Below are 17,130 nucleotides of genomic sequence, written 5' to 3' on the forward strand. Positions count from 1 at the left end.
CACATGGTCTCTTTGAGCCAGACAACATGCTGTGTGGTTCCTAAAAGTCCATTCAGGTGTCACAACTCCAGTCCAGGTTATGCTATATCTCACAGCAGGAGTTCTTTGAAGCTGCCATAGAAGACATTCCTATCTTCTTACACTGGAATGTGCAAATACGCATACAACAGACTTTCTGTCTTCACATTTTACTCTTTAGTAGCTGAACTTATCAATGGATTCCATTGATATAACATATTTACACTGCAGTTATGATTTATCCCTTATTCCCTACAATTATGTGATGGGTTAACCCTTATAAATAACTGTGAGTTCTCTATGTTCACGACAAAAAGGTACAAGCTTTTATTACGTTTTTGTTTCCCTGACTTAAAACCACTGTGCACTTGAACATAGGCTTTAGCACATGACGTAGAGGGATTAGTATCATCATGATTGAGACTGGAGAGCGACAAGAAAAATGTTACTGAAGACTGAAGAGTGACCAGAACAATGTGACTGGAGACTGGAGAGTGACAAGGACACTGCCACCCCTCCTTTTTCTGTATGAGCTATGGCACAGTAGAATGTTACTGGAGAATTTTAAAAACACTGCCAGCCCTAATATTTGAATTTCTGTTTCATCACTAAACACTGCCACCTCTCCTATTTCTGGGTGAGCTGTGACAATTAGCAATGGAGCAATGCCATGTAGACTGTAGACTGGCAACAAAACTGGGATCTCTCCTGTTTCTGTGTGAGCTATAACTTAGTAGAATGTCACTGGAGACATTGAAGAAAACTGACACCCCTCCTCTTTCTGTTTTAGATATGATGCTGCCCAACTGCACTAGAGCCTACCAAGAACCGTGCTACCCCTTCTGTGTCTCTTTGTGAAATGGCGCTGGATCACAGTGGAGGGCGGTACTTACAGAATCCAAAACTTGTGAGATCCGACAACGCAACGATGATGTTGTACCTCGTTTTCACTTCCAAGGGCGCGCAAAACTACCAAGCTGGCTCGGTACTCAGATCGGCGAAGTTCAGGGAGCTCGAGCATCTCTACTTATTACACTATATAGCTGAGGGGTCTATTTATCAATGTTGGTAGATATGGAAGATCGCTGCTTATTACTGCAATAAAAAAAATCTTCTAATGCCCATTTTATCAATAAAATTGTCTCCTACCTCTTTGCCAGCTGCTCTGGGGTCAATCTGCATATTTGTGAGCCGGCATTATAAAACAAATAATAAAGTTTTTAAAAAAATTGTGTCTGATCGGCATCCTGAGATGTTCTTATTAAATAGGCCTGACTGATAGTTTTCATTGGCATGTGGACTTTGTAAGTAGTAGCCCTAAATCTGAAAACTCCTATTTTTCACCAGATCTAGGGCTTCTCTCCTTATTATAAATAGAATCCTTACTGTCCTCAGCAATATGGACACCATATTTTTTTAATATATAGTCCAGCTAGAATATACTACATTTCTAACTGCCCTTTCTATAATCCGCTTAACGGGTGACATCTTACCTTTACATTGTTACTGACAGAGTTAATATACCACTAAGAAATAAAGACACGGAGACTTGTTTTGGCTAAAATGAAAGGTCAGCAATTTATTTAGATTATCAATATATTGAGAAGAGGTGGCAAATATAAGCAGACCAATCAGACCCTAGGTCACACCCATGCGCTATAATCCACGCCCCAATAGATTGGGCACGGCTGAGGCACGCCCACCTAAGCGGAGCCCCATAACCCCACTAATTGCCCAATCCTTTTAGGGGAAAGTCCAACCACGTCTTGAATGTGACCAATTGTCCGCTGACTGGGCTGCTTACCGCCACTACAAGACTTTATTTGTGAAAATTTCACTCAACTGACCCAACACTAAGAACCATAAAAAAGAAAAAAATAATATAGAAAACCAGAGCGAGAAACCAAAATAAGGCCTGGGCGGGTGGGAAAACTCTCCAGACAATGAAAGGGAAAGCTGACTGCTGGTACCTGTACCTTATCCTGCTTCCCCCACTACATTCCTGTAATCCTGCCCCCTACGTTCCTACTGATTGGCTGACCCCTGCCACCAGTGGAGTTAACTCTTGCTATACTGGTACTTTCTTCTACCTGCCCCCTCAGCGTTTATGCTACCTCGGGCTAATCCCAGCCCTCTGTTATGTTAATCCACTTAACGGGTGACATCTTACCTTTACATTGTTACTGACAGAGTTAATATACCACTAAGAGATAAAGACACAAAGTCTTGTTTTGGCTAAAATTAAAGGTCAGCAATTTATTGAGATTATCGATATATCGAGTAGAGGTGGCAAATATAAGCAGACCAATCAGCCCCTAGGTCACACCCATGCGCTATAATCCCCGCCCCAATAGATTGGGTACGGCTGAGGCACGCCCGCCTAAGCGGAGCCCCATAACCCCAAAGGGTTATTCTCTCTTATTGCCCAATCCCTTTAGGGGAGAGTCCAACCACGTCTTGAATGTGACCAATTATCCACTGACTGGGCTGCTTACCGCCACAGCTGGGTTCCCGTTAGGAACCCGAGCCCGCACCCACTGACCTCTCATAGCCAAAGCATTGAAAATCTGCTCTACCAAAAACGACAACCCTGTATCTGACCAATGTACCCAGATGAGGTCCACCGCTGGCAAGTGAAGCTTAATTACCCTCATGTCTGCTTGGATACTACTATGGATTCCAGACCTACCATTACCAAAATCGTTGCCCCCAGGGGGTTGTAAGAAGGGCGCCTAGATCTCACTTCGCTATTCATTAGAACCTTAATAGCGTCCCCCTGTGTCCTATCTACCAAACTTGCCTGGGGGGATCTGACCCAGTTATGAGTGGGCCCACTTTTACTGACCCAAAAGACGACTGAATGGCCAACCAGCCAAATACTTTGTCCAGCCTGCCGAGAACCTGCAATGTGGACTGAGATGTGCGTTAACCAGGGACGTAATACACACTTAATAAATAGCGGAAAGGCACACCATTGTTTGTGCAATATAGGGTGACCCGTGCGGAGGTAAAAACAGAAACCCCGGGGTGCCAACAGCCAATCAGGCCCCCGAAGAAAAGAAAATGGTGAAACCCTCCGCGCCTCCTTTCAACCAGTTAAGCAACCTATGTCATGGGTCAACCTCCCGAAATTGCAGCAATACACTAAAGCTCACTAGGTGGACGAACACATTACCAAAACACCTTGACTTCCACCTACCCAACGCCATAATAGACTGTTCTGCAGCGCTTACTTTGGCCGCCACTGTAGCTGCTCCTATTCTGAAGGAATGAGCCCATAGCCTGCGGTATTCAAGCCAAGTTTCGCAGCGCACCTCTAAAGACAGCTGAAAACTAGTACCTTGCGAGGGGTACCCATCACGGATGTTCACAAGACTAGCCAACAATCTTTGTCAATGGGCCTACGTCTGACTTCCGCCGCAGGTGGAATTGTAGCCCAACCCCTTAATGCCCTGCGAGCCCAAACCTGCTTGGCAACATCCTGACCCCTGTACAACTGCCTACAGAAGGAAGTACCTGCCAAAGCTGACAACAAATAGGGCTTCGATTTACCCACATGAAAACAATGCCACACAAAAAGAAAACAGTATGCGCTGCTGATCGGGCATACCTACGGACTCTCTTGATGAACAAGCCCTTCCCAGGACTGCCAAGCCAACTGATACTTCTACATGGTCCCGTTGCTATCGTATGTTTTACAAGGTCCACTATACCGTCTTATAATCTGCCAGACAAAACCAGGGCATAAAAAACCAATCACATTAGCCCCAGGTGCTAGCCGACGAAAAGCATGCACTACCCCCAAATATAACAACCGGAAACTGTATTCTTATCGCCATACCGATTACACCGCAATTCCATTGCTACCACAATTGGGAACAATTCCACCAACCTACATTCCTCATGAAACCTTCCTGATCCACAAACTCCATTGAAGTTCACCAAAACAAATGCCACGTGACCAGATTGTCCCTAATCTCCTAGGATATCCTAACCAGATGAAGAGCTTATGTACCCAACTGTAGCTCTCTCCAACTTCCTGCCAAAACCCTACAAATGGGGATAACACAACAAGCAAAGTTAAGTAGACCAAGCAATGATGGAACGTGCTTTAACTGAGCCTTACTCCTGCCCTGCAACGAGACAATGACACCCTTCGACTTAGCCACACTCTCCCTGGGCAACCTACAGCACCCTGCTCTAGTGACACTTCCACTACCCAGGTATGACAATCTCTCTGATGGACCTTCCGATTCGTCCGCCACCATTGGAACTTCCATAATTCTAACCTTGACTGAGCGGAAAACAACTCCTGACGCACCGTGGACCCACTTGGCCCAATGGACAAGAAATCATCCAGGTAATGGACCACCTTTTGATGCCCCGTCCCCGTAACAACACACCAATGGAGAAAATTGCTGCAACACTCAAAAAATGCGCAAGACATTGAACCTCCCATAGACAAACATTCTTCCACATAAAAGCCATCTGGCAAACGAACCCCCATGAATTTACATGAAGATGCAAGCAAAGGCGGAACCTAAATGCTGACTCATTATCCAGCTTTGCCAGCCATGCCCCGGCCCCGCAGCGCTGGACTATAAACAACACGTCCTCAAAGAATTGATATACCACCGAGCTCTCAGATTCTGCAATCACGTCACTCACGGACATACCATGTGGGTTAAACAGATGCTGTATCAGCCTAAACCTACCCGCCTCATTCTTTGTTACTACACCTCCGGAGAAATGACCAAGCCCTGAACCGGGGGGGGGGGGGGGTGTGAGAGGGACCGCACATTCTGCACGACTCAACCCCATTATTCACTCTCTCCAAAGGCAACTAGAGCTCATTTTAGGTTCATAGGAGACCACGTATGTACAGTTCCACTTACCAGCAATTTTTTCCCCATGCTTAAAACCAACCCTAAAAAACTCAGGATCCTGTCTATTGGGGTACCAACCTAGCCGTTTATCCAGTTCAGACAGCGCAATAGGAGAAAAGGCCTTAACCTGCAGGAGCACTTGCGGTGGGTCTATCTGTGGCACCTGGGCCACTCCTCTTAGGACATTCCCTTCTGGGATGTCCTCCTCCATACGCGGCACAGGCATGCTTAAGCCTACAGGCCGCTCCTCTGTCACACTGACTCACATTATATGCAACACATCTCCCCCAAAAGGGCTGGGCCCAAATGTTTGGGAGCTGCCATATTCTTACACCAAATCCATCAATAATAAAACATCTTGTTTCCTGTGAACTGCCTCGTCATAACGTCTCCACATGTTACCTCTGGAGCGGGTATACATCCCCTGTATCGAGAGAATGCGTTTTATAATGTTCATGTGCTCCTCCGGCCTACTCACCGAATAACAGGCTGCAGACATCAGGAAACCCTACAAACAATTGGAAAAACTCCCATAAAGCTCCTTGCCCACGCCAGAGCTTGACATTGCTGCTAAATCGTCCTAAGCCTTGTTGGTAATGGCAAACATATATACAAACTGGCCCGTGCGTCTCTGTCACGCACCCTGCCCCGAACAATTGGCAAAACTCCCATAAACCTCCTTACCCACGCCAGAACGTGACATTGCTGCTGCCAAATCGTCCTTAGCCTTGCTGGTAATGGCAAACATATATACAAACCGGCCCGTGTGTATCTATCACGCACCCTGCTCCAAACAATTGGCAAAACTCCCATAAACCTCCTTACCCATGGCAGAGCGTGACATTGCTGCTGCCAAATCGTCCTTCGCCTTGTTGGTAATGGCAAACATATATACAAACCGGCCCGTGCGTATCTGTCACGCACCCTGTTTCTCATGTCCCGCGGGGTGGCTGTATTGGAACAGCGCACCACATCATCACCCGTCAACCTGTTATTAAGGCTGTTATTCACCACCACCGCTCCCCGGCGGGTACCACTCAACTTCCTCTCCAGCAGCCTTATCCACCTTGTGTCCAAACTCCTGGACCTTGCTGGAACCTCACTCTCAGAGGAAGAAGAGCCGGACTCAGAGCTCATGCCCGACATCCCACTGGCATGCTCACCGACTGGTGATGTTCCTGCGGCGGCCATAGAGGCAGCTTGCGCATAAGAAGCGCGCCTGGACCCCCGGCCCGATGCCGTATGTCTGATCCGACCTGCAGAGGAGGAAACAGAAAGAGAGCTCCCTGGACCAGGAACCGAGGCCCCTGCACGCAATGACCATTCCGAAATCTACCTTCTACCCAAGATATGTAAAAGGTCCCCTTATTAATGCTTTCGAAAAACTAGTCGAAAAAGATCTGGAGGATCTGAATATCCAGAAGGTTAGAACTAATTCTAACCTTACAAAATCAGAATCACTGGCTATCAAACAACTGAGGGAAAATTCGAATATCATTATTAAATCTGCTGACAAAGGAGGAGGGATTGCCATTCTTGATAAAGCTGATTATCTTGCTGAACTCGACAGGCAACTCAAGGATACCTCCACATATGAACTACTACCTACAGACCCCACCTCCTTATACCTTAAAGAATTGGAAACACTCCTTAGTGGAGCCGCCTTGAAGGGCATCCTAACCAAAAATGAATACCAATTCCTCTCCACAAAATACCCAAGAATCCCAGTCATATATCAAATGCCGAAGATACACAAATCTCTTAATACCATATGTAACTCACCCGATCAGCCTATCAGAGCAGGGCAGGACCTCCACTAAACTCTCCAGACAATGAAAAGGGAAGCTGACTGCTGGTACTTGTACCTTATGCTGCTTCCCCCACTACATTCCTGTAATCCTGCCCCCTACGTTCCTACTGATTGGCTGACCCCTGCCCCCCAGTGGAGTTAACTCTTGCTATACTGGTACTTTCTTCTACCTGCCCCCTCAGCATTTATGCTACCTTGGGCTAATCCCAGCCCTCTGTTATCTTTCTCTCTTTTGACGAGTTCTCTGCCCATGTTCTTTTTCCCCTTGATCTATTACTCTCATCTTAGATTTTATGTGCAGCATTATCAAACACTTTTGCTAAATCCATTTGTTTGCACTATGCATTAAGCAAAAAAAAGATTCCCTTCAGAGTGAGCATTTAATTCAGTTCACAAAGCAGCTGCTGTATTTTACCCTGAGTGTGGAAAATGGAGCTCCACAATAGAAGACATCAAGCAATGCATACCTCCTAGCAGTGGAACAGGCAAATGGGGATAAAATAAGCATTGCATGCACAAATCCCATCCTAATCAGTCTGACCACTCCATATTCTTCCAATGTAATACCCACTTTCCAAAGAGCTACACTCTTTTCAGGGTCCGTAAGTCAGGACACTACCATCAAAATCTGAATTTATGGGAGGTATGAACAATGTAAGGTTCAATGTGCAGTTATTTCGTTCTTGTCTTCTGTTTGATATATCTGTTAGACAATAAAATCTGTGAAATCGTATATATGTAATAACCTGACCTAGAAATATTAGTGACACAAGTAAAGAGCGAGTTTTACAATTGCCACATGGTGAAGTGGTAACATAGGCTTTAACACATTAACAGTACCACCAAAAATGTATTAAATTGTAGTTGTGTGAATTGAGATGAGCAAAATAAATTGATTATGCTAAATTTCAGGTTTCAGGATTCCGGATTCAATGCCAGCTAATCAGCTTGCAAACGAACACTGAAAAAAATGAAATTCCAAACAGCACAACAATTATTTTCTATTCTACCTTGAAAATTTGCTTGTGACGTATTACACATTCTTTGCCCTGATCGTTGAGTTACAGCAGTTAGATCCTGTGGTAAAAAGTGGCTGAAGAGTAGATTTAAAGATACATAATTGCTAGTCATCACCCTAATTGGTTAAAAAACATTCCAAAGGGTCAATATACAAGACTGAGATGGAACTGTACACACCCGGCACAGTTTGATGAGCAGGCCCTCACCCTAAAAGAGAGATTCCTCTTCCTCTCCGGCCTACCCTTTCCCACCTCGCCCCTCTTCAGTCTTTCCTTAATGATGCTGCTCACCTTATTTTCCTTCTCTCGCAACTCTACCTCTGCTGATCCTCGCTGGCAGTCACTAAACTGGCTCCCCATCTCCCATTGAATCAAGTTCAAACTCCTTACCTGCAATGCCCTTAGCCACTCCTCTCCCCCTACATCTCCAGCCACCCATTCTGTTCTGCTAGTGACCACCCTCTCACTACCCTACTGATTACCTCTTCGCACTCTCGCCTTCAGGATTTTGTCTATGCATTTTGTCTATGCTGCAACTGTCCAGTGGAATGCACTACCACACCTTATTAAATTAACCACTATTCTCCAATGTTTCAAATGTGCCCTTAGAACTCGTTTATTCATTCTCCTCCTAACTACTCTGTCTATGCTTCTATCTCTAGTCTCCACACAATGCCACCTTTCTCTCTTGGATGTAAGCTCTCATGAGCAGGGCTCTCATTCTGTGTGTTTTCCTTCCTACCATTGCACCTCTAGACCTGTCTCCCCTGCCATATTTCTTGAGGCCATGCACCTGTGCATAGGTTTTCTACAGGTGGGTGTTATTTATCACTTGTCCTCACTGCAAGTGCAAGATGCATGTAGCTCTAAATATGAATGCAGGAGTAGTACTAGGAAATAGTGTGCATGAACAGTGTATCTATTTTGCTCCAAAACACACTTATGTACAAATATAGCCCCACCTGTATCAAATATATTTGAAGACAATTATACAGCACCAAATTAAAGTCCTCATGTATCACCAATTCAGCTGTTTTTCTAAATATCTTTGGTAACCTTTGGGATTCATGAGGGTTTGTTTGTTTGCAGGTGACGTGAAAGACTCTTTTTACATTGATTAGCTTGCAAGCTTCGAGAGTACCATATATGGTGCTTCATTATATATTGTATAAAAGAAATGCGAGCACCCAGTGAGCCACTGTTGGTAAACAGAACTGGTGCTGCAGGATGAACCCTTCTGCTCCACGGGAGATTTCTGTCGTCCCAGAGCTCACCTTAGGACACATACGTTACAGTTTGACAAGTGTACCGCCCCAGTCATGCTCCCCATCTGCCCCTGTCCTTGGACCGGGTCAAGACTATTAGTCTACTATGCATTGTTACCATAGCGGCTACTATTAGAGGGAATTCTTGCACTTGAATACTGTTACATTTGGGCCTGTGTTTCCAACTCTAACATACTTCTAAATCAGACTATATTATACATCACCCTCCTACCAAACCAAACAATTTATGCAAATTGTTTGGTTTGGTAGAAACAAAAATAACCAAACCAAACAATTTGCCATAAACACATAGCAATACATGTAACCATGAAAACATAAACAGCAGGCACAAGTAAACATACCAGATATAAACACAAAAGAAGAATACAATCCAAAAGAGTGCTAGGTATTTGAGTAAATTTATGCACTGAACCCCACAGTCTGTCCTTAGCATAAAAGGAAATCAAATAACATAAGTATGGAGATGATCCAAATTCTAAGTCAGAATTGACAACATGGAGTCTCTGTTGCCATGGTTCCCCATTGTGGTAGTCATATGTTACATTTGGATACTTTTAGGAAGACATATAGATCCTACTGACATTTCTACATAGATTTAGTCTTAAGAATATGATATTAGCGAGGGACATTCAAAATTATCATCTTTAATATTAAAGTTAACCTAGTTTTGCATAACCAAATTATTTCCCATGCTATTTCTTGAGTATATAGTGTGGATCTACTGAAAGAGCTGAATGATAGTAATGTTGATCTAAACCTACACTGAAACCTACTGTAGCTTTTGAGAAGTACACTAAATCTGTAAATGGAATTTCGATTGAATTAGGGAAAGCTAACCATTATTTATCTCCTTACTATTATATTTGTAACAATAATCAGGCCAAGGGGTAAATGTCTGAACGTGGTGATTCTTCAACACCCGCGTGTTCAGCGTGTTCGGCGATTAAATTTCAAGCGGCGCTGCATTGTAAAGGGAAGTTTCCCTTTACAATGCAGCGCCGCTTGAAATTTAATAGCCGAACACGCGGGTGTTGAAGAACCCGCACGGTCATACATTTACCCCCAAGTCTCTTTCAAATTGGAAAGAGGTTGTCCCTAAACTAGGATTCCATTGTTTCTGTAAATCTATTTGCAAGTGTTTTAATGCCAAATAATCTGCACTCTCATTTTAATGCCTCTTATATCTCCTCTTTGTCCTAATGAAATGTCACTGTAGTGTAAGTTTCTGAATCAAACAATTAAAATCTAAAATAAATCTGAAATACTTGTATGCAAATTAAGACACAGGTTTGTATAGAATTCAGAAGTAAAATTAACAATGTTTCTTGAATCATTCAAATTTACTGAATGTGCAATAATAATTAAAGAGCAGGAGCATAATTTAATTTTTAATGTAATAAATGTTGGTATTCTATAATTCCAATGTCTTCTGACGTTTACAGGTACATGTGAACAGTTACAGTACGTTACATAAAAAAAGAAATAAATACCTATTCTGGGCTAAGATTAGTATATAAAATATTAAATTGATTTCCCAGAGGTTGCAGGAAGGGTACATGAATTGCTCTTGCATTTACAATAATATTTTTGCAAGAATCGTTAAAATAGTAATTTACTTTATGTTTTTGGAGTTGAATTTATATATTTATCTTCAAGGTGTTATCCAAAAAGTTTAGAAAACCTAAAATCCAATGCCTGTAAATAAAAACCCTAGAATAGAGAAATTAACAGGCATTTTCAAGTCAACAACTGCCACGGGCGGGTTGGACCGGACAAAAAAAGATTACTTTGGGCCAGTCCCTACAGTCAGACTAGGCCCTTGGACCAGCCACCTTCTCCTGTTCACTGTGGATCCTTAGTCCATCCCTCCCCCTCCTAACCTGTGTGTGCTTCTCTACTGTAGTCACATGGGACGCGCACCACATGACTGCTGCCATCCCATGTTTAAACAAGAGAGGAAGAAACGGAAGGAACCAGGTAAGTAAGGGGGTGCGGTAGTGTGAGTTTGTGTCAGCATATGAATGTAGTGTGTGTGTGAGGGGTCAGCATATGAATGTAGTGTGTGTGTGAGGGGTAAGCTTATGAATGTAGTGTGTGTGTAAGGGGGCAGCATATAAATGTAGTGTGTGTGTGTCAGCATATGAATGCAGTGTGTGTGTGGGGGCCAGTAAATGAATGCAGTGTGTGTGTGTGGGGGCCAGAAAATGAATGCAGTGTGTGGGGGCCAGTTGATGAATGCAGTGTGTGTGTGTGTGGGGCCAGTAAATTAATGTAGTGTGTGTTGGGGGGGCAGTAAATGAATGTAGTGTGTGTGTGTGTGTGAGGGGGTCAGTAAATGAATGTAATGTGGAAGGGAGTTAATAGTGGGGCCTATGAATTTATAATGGGGTAATTGGACCTTTAATTTAATGCTGGGGTGGTTTGGGAGCTATTTCTTGATTGTGGGCTGTTTGTGGAAAATGAGGTATATTTAGTAAATGTGATTATGTATTATTTAATGCCTGTGATTGTTGTGGGAAATGGTAATATATTTTAAATGTAAATGCTATTTAACTTATTGCTGGGGCTGTTTGGAGGGAGAGAAATAGGTTTATATTCTAAATGTGTTTGCTATCTAATGTCAGGGTTGGTTGGAGGGAAAGAGATCTATTTAGCAAATGTGAATATTATTATTTTAATGTTGTGGCTGGAGGGAGGTCTAATTATAAAATGGGGGTGCTATAGATTTAACACTTGGACTGGTTGGAGTTTTCTAAATTTTATGTATCCATTTTTTTTTCCAAATAGGGCCTCCAATATTCCAGCATCCAGACAAACAGCAAATGAACTAAAGTAACCAGCAGCCACAAGTGGTGAAAGTGACAAGAACAGGTGTGTGTATGTTAGGGAATTTAGACTGAAAGCTCCAATGGGGCAGGGACTGATGTGAATGAGTTCTCTGTACAGCGCTGCGGAATCAGTGGTGCTATATAAATAAATGGTGATGATGATGATGACTCAAACACACAAACTGGTATTTAACTTACCCAGACCAGAGGCTCCAATTTGCACACACAGTTATGAATCCATCTATCATCAGCCGTATTATACCCTGCTTTACCCACATCGCTTGCTTACACATTAGAACTTGACATCTTGAATAACTAAGTACAAGGAGACTCTTAGGTGCAAACAAGTGAACATGACATGACAAGCTTGATATGGAGCATTGTTAATGTTTTGCTAATCCCTGGAAACATTTTATAGAATTTAAAGGTTGCTGTTATATTAATGATTCTTGAATGAGTAAAAAATGTGCCTACCTGCAGCATATTGCACAGATCACTCTATCAATTGGCAGCATATTACAGAGATCATTCCACCCCTCTCCCTTGGGTAGTACATTGCTAGCTATCTGCCTTTTCCTTGGTAACATATTGCAGACCTACCCATCCATACCCTTTGACTAGGCAATATATATATGTCAGATTTATTTTTCCTCCCCTGAAAAGCATATCGCACATGTTCCCTTTTACCTTGGTAGCACATTCCACTGATTCAACAGATCTACCACCATTGACAACACACTGCACAGATCTCTTAAACAACCCTTTCAACATCCCATTCAACCTCTCCATTTCCTATTGCCCAAACAGCCTATTGCATAGACCAAGTGATCCCCCTTCACAATTATTCAAATTATATTTTACATGCTGCCATTGATGCAAATCCATTCATGTTGTGATACTCAGAAAACCTGTTAATTTCATTACCTTCCCAGTTGCGCCTTATTCCAAATTTCTGTTTTATTGTTTGTAACTTTGGAAATTTAGTTGGTATTTCCAAGAGAATCGGGCTGATTTCCCCATCCCCTCCCCTATCCTATAGGAGCGCAGGAAGGACACCCATTCTATGCTAACTTTGCATTGTGACTTCAGCCTTGGAGCCTGCATGTAGGCAGCAATGGAAAAGAGGCAGCATTCACTTTAAATTATGCGCCATACACCCACTATTCACAGTCAGAGGGCACACAGCTCACTCTTAGAGGGATTGACAGATTCAGCTCTTACCCCTTTCACTGAGTGAGGTTACATATGAAATGTATAATCTAATCTGCTGTACCTCATGAAAATAGCAATACCAAAGACAATAAACAGCAATGATGCCCAGGAGGGACTTTGTCATGCTGGAGCTCTATTTAATAACATGAAGAATAGATATTTTTCCTTTTTGATATGTATCAGTAATGTGTGCTATTGCATTGTTTACATCTTAGGGCACTGTGCAACAGTGCTATTAGAGAACAAATCGTCATGTGAGATTGTCAGCACACAGTGGGACGTATACAGACTTTGTCACAAGATAGTAAATGACTCAAAAAAAAAGCACGGAAAAATAACCTACTCCTCTCCATATGCATACGCACATCTCGAGGTGCGTCTGCATCTGCATCAGCATCGTATGTGCTTGGTTTATGTTACGTCATCATCAGCAAAAGAATATGCTTTCTGCATGTCAGCATGAGCCTCATTTGTGTTAACACACCTTTACTGTACTTGATCAATGTTAGAATACCTCTTCTCAAGTGCAGGTGGGCCAGAACCCTGATAGTCTGTATTGGCATGCACACTCTTTCTGGGCATGTGGAAAGTGATTTTATGCAAGATACACTGGTATACATCCCACTTTGCATCAGCCTCGGTAAATTCACATGTTGCAACAATGCAAATTTTACTTTCTTAACTTAATTATTCCATAATATATTTGCTCTTTATTGTTTATTCAATTAGTTGTGTGCTATCTGGCATCACCCAACAAGAGTCCATTTTACCCACTGTTGGTTTGAATACCGTTAATTGATGTTTGCTTTGTATGTATGCTCATTGTGATGTTTGCTATCATAGTTATTATTAGCTTTATTAAATAATTCTGCATCATACATAGCACACATATTTTAGCGATAGTTAGGAAAAGTTACACAAAATATTTATTTTTTAAGCACACAACCTCTTCTTCTCATAATTAGAGGGACCACTGGGGGCAGTGATGAAAGAGGGTCAGCAGTGGAAGAAGAGAGCTAGTGAGAATAGACAGGGGATAGAAGCTTAAATGGCGTTTATCATTAGAGTAATGTATTTGCAGGCATGTCTGTAATTGTGGTGTGTGTTATGAGATGGTGGAAATGAGTGTCCCAGCCTGGACTGTGTCCCAGCATGCTTTAGCATTATTATGACATATAAGTTAAAGAGAGATGTAGTATTCCCCAAAGACAATAATGTTATTACCGATAGACAGCAAAGTTATTACCTAAGAAACCTGTGAAGTGTTCAAAATGTCTTTAGTGGACTAAATACAGACAGTTCTTGGTTTGAGAATAATGGTGCATTTCAATACATGTCTAAATGACTAATGTGCTGGAGCCCTCACATATCCTCTACGTGAATGTAACCGGGATAGAAACATCTCGTATAACCAGCAATATGTGCCAGATTGTGCCATTTGTGCAGATTGTGCCTCACAGGTGCTCCATCTGTACTCTAATGAAGAAGATGTAAATGGATTGTAATATTGTATAACAATATACAATATATCTCTCTATATTTTGAAAAAGCACCTTTAATTTAGTAAGGTTATAGAATAAATACCATGAATCAATCAACATATTAAACTACTTGTTACTTGTTATTGTTAAAATAAAATAAAAAAAAATCATACTATATAATAATGTTAGAGCGATAACATATATTTGGTTAGTTTCCTCCAAATTTATACATAACTGCATGTTGTTCTGCAGTAGCAGAGTGAGAAAACAAATCTCCAATAATTTAGTACAGTTCATTTATTTTCCACTATAATGCTGGAAACGTTCAGAGTTGCATCTGACACATTCCATCATATTTATCTTTCCAAGTCAAGAAAATATATCTAAATTAGCAGAACAGAAAACAAAAATGTTTCATTATGGATGGTCTTTCTTTATTTACCCATTAATACTGAAAATAGGACATATAGCATACCGAAATAAGTGTGTGTTTGTGTGTGTTTTTGTACAACGTATGTAAATTCATATACACAGTTCCAGGTATATACATCTGATATAAACAATTCTGTGTAGAACATATCAACCTATAAACTTATACTAAACAAAGACCATCATCCAATGTTTTGTACTAATAATATCCAGATTATAAATTTTCTTGGATTGGCTGTTTTACCTACTTCTTAAACATTTGCAGCTGCTAAGTGAACTATGTTCTTATAATTAATTTATTACATGAGCTCCAGCTATTTTCAACTTATCTGTAGAAACCGCATTACAAATACAATATTTTATAATAAATGAGTGATCATAATCAGGGGGGATTTACAATGAGATGGAACAGTACTGACGTCTTTTGACAAAAATTCCATTTATGTTGTTTACAATCACTTTCAACAGATAATTTTATTTAAGAAATAGAACTATTACCCTATTGTATAAAATAAAGCAAAACAAAACAGTATATGAATAACTGCTGTCAACAGACAGGCTTATTTTAACATAATACCTGCAACACCTTATACATGCTTTCACTCCTCAGAAATAAGGCCAATTCAGTTGAAAAGATGTCAAACTTCTGAACTAGGTGTTAAATGCAAACATTGGTTCTGGACACTTCAGCGCCCCATCTCTTTGTTGTAATGCACACTTACCTCATATCTACTAAAGCTGGAGGTCTTTGTTCTGGTTTTCTTGTGCAAATATACAGAGAAGAATCTCCTAACCATGAACTTCCTCACACTCTGTTCCATCCTCCAGGATGATGTGACAAGCAGATGAGCTTTTAGCTTATCGGTATATATTTAGATCCACACAAATGATCAGCCAGTAAGGTAAGTCCATGTACTTCTATCAGGAGCTTTGTTAGAATAAGCATTAAGTAAATTATGTAAGAGCCCTACGTTGGTAGGGTCTGTTGTTACTCTATTAATTCTATCATATCTTATCCCTCTTTCATTCTGTGTATATCACTATTGCAAGCTGATCTCTATTTCTGCTCTATTGCTGTGAGCCCTGTATCCAATCAGGTTCAGCTCTCTTCACATGCAGAACAAGCACACGAATGACATAGCACTCACACAGCAGGTTACAAATAAATCTTACTTGCTTTGAGAAGTCGACCTTTTACAAAAAGGACTACGATTTGATCCTATTTTTGCATCTCAGTGAGTTGCTTTAGTTTGTCCATTGCAAAATGAGGAATGCACTGTTACTTATTTGATTGAAATATTTGCGTTATGCAATTTTACATGATTATCTGCAAATGCTGAGAAACCTTCATTCTGTGCATGCACATTTTTGTAAGTCTGTTATATAACAAATCTGTTATTTATATTCTATATAGCACTGATTTCAAACTAGCAGACCCCGGGCCACATCTGGACTGCTGCAATCGGCTGCCTAGATGCCACATCTTTGCTGCTCTCCTTCCTTCATGCAGAGGCTGGTGCACAAGGGAAAGCTTTAGTCATAAAGTGCCTCAAGAGCTGTAATTGCACTGTTCTCAAAGTTCTCTCCTTACATGCAGTGTAGAGCTTTGGAGAGCAGAGCAAATACAACTCTTTGGGGCTTTGGTGCCTTGGACAGCAGTGAAGCTGGATGAACCAGGCCAGGACCAATCACAAACCAGGTGGGGTAACAGTGAAAGCTGCAGGAGGAAGTGTCTGAGCTATGAGTGGAGAGAAAAGTTACCAGTTTTTACATTCACTTTCAAATAAGAAAACTACATGTAAAGAAGTGGCAAATAAGTAGACATTTACTAAAACCAGTTGCGTAACCCTGCCATACAGTATAATAATGGGTTATGCAGTGACTACTGTAAGGCCCAGATAAAACGTTTTATGTAGGATATGTAAATATTTGCATTGTCATTTTCCCTTAAGGTATACTCACATGGGTACTATGAGTGTTATTGCTTTTCCAGCTTGAAAATTGCTACCAATCAATTACTTGCAAATGTCTGGTTGAGTAGATGGGGGAATATATTTCCGCTTTCCTGCAGGAGAGATTAAGCAGTGAAGACACTGCTTGAAACAGTTTCTGAGCTACTCTACAACAGGAGCATTCAGGAATGTTCCCCCTTTACCTAACC

General features: G+C 41.5%; 1 protein-coding gene across 3 annotated transcripts in view; it reads right to left on the reverse strand.

Moving 5' to 3' along the window:
• The window catches only part of RPS6KA2 (ribosomal protein S6 kinase A2), a 193,778-nt gene extending 177,775 nt beyond the window's left edge, over positions 1–16,003 (reverse strand). The window contains exon 1 of one of the 3 annotated variants that reach the window (XR_012689708.1): positions 15,692–16,003. Coding sequence is in view for 2 of the 3 variants with exons in the window: in XM_075203299.1 (XP_075059400.1) it covers positions 15,692–15,790 (99 nt within the window). In the remaining variant the exon portion in view is untranslated. The remainder of the gene's footprint in view (positions 1–15,691) is intronic. The other 2 variants (XM_075203299.1, XM_075203300.1) reach the window with 2 other exon arrangements.
• Positions 16,004–17,130: the final 1,127 nt, after the last annotated feature.

Source organism: Mixophyes fleayi, chromosome 3 (assembly GCF_038048845.1).
Source record: "Mixophyes fleayi isolate aMixFle1 chromosome 3, aMixFle1.hap1, whole genome shotgun sequence".
Taxonomy (NCBI): domain Eukaryota; kingdom Metazoa; phylum Chordata; class Amphibia; order Anura; family Limnodynastidae; genus Mixophyes; species Mixophyes fleayi.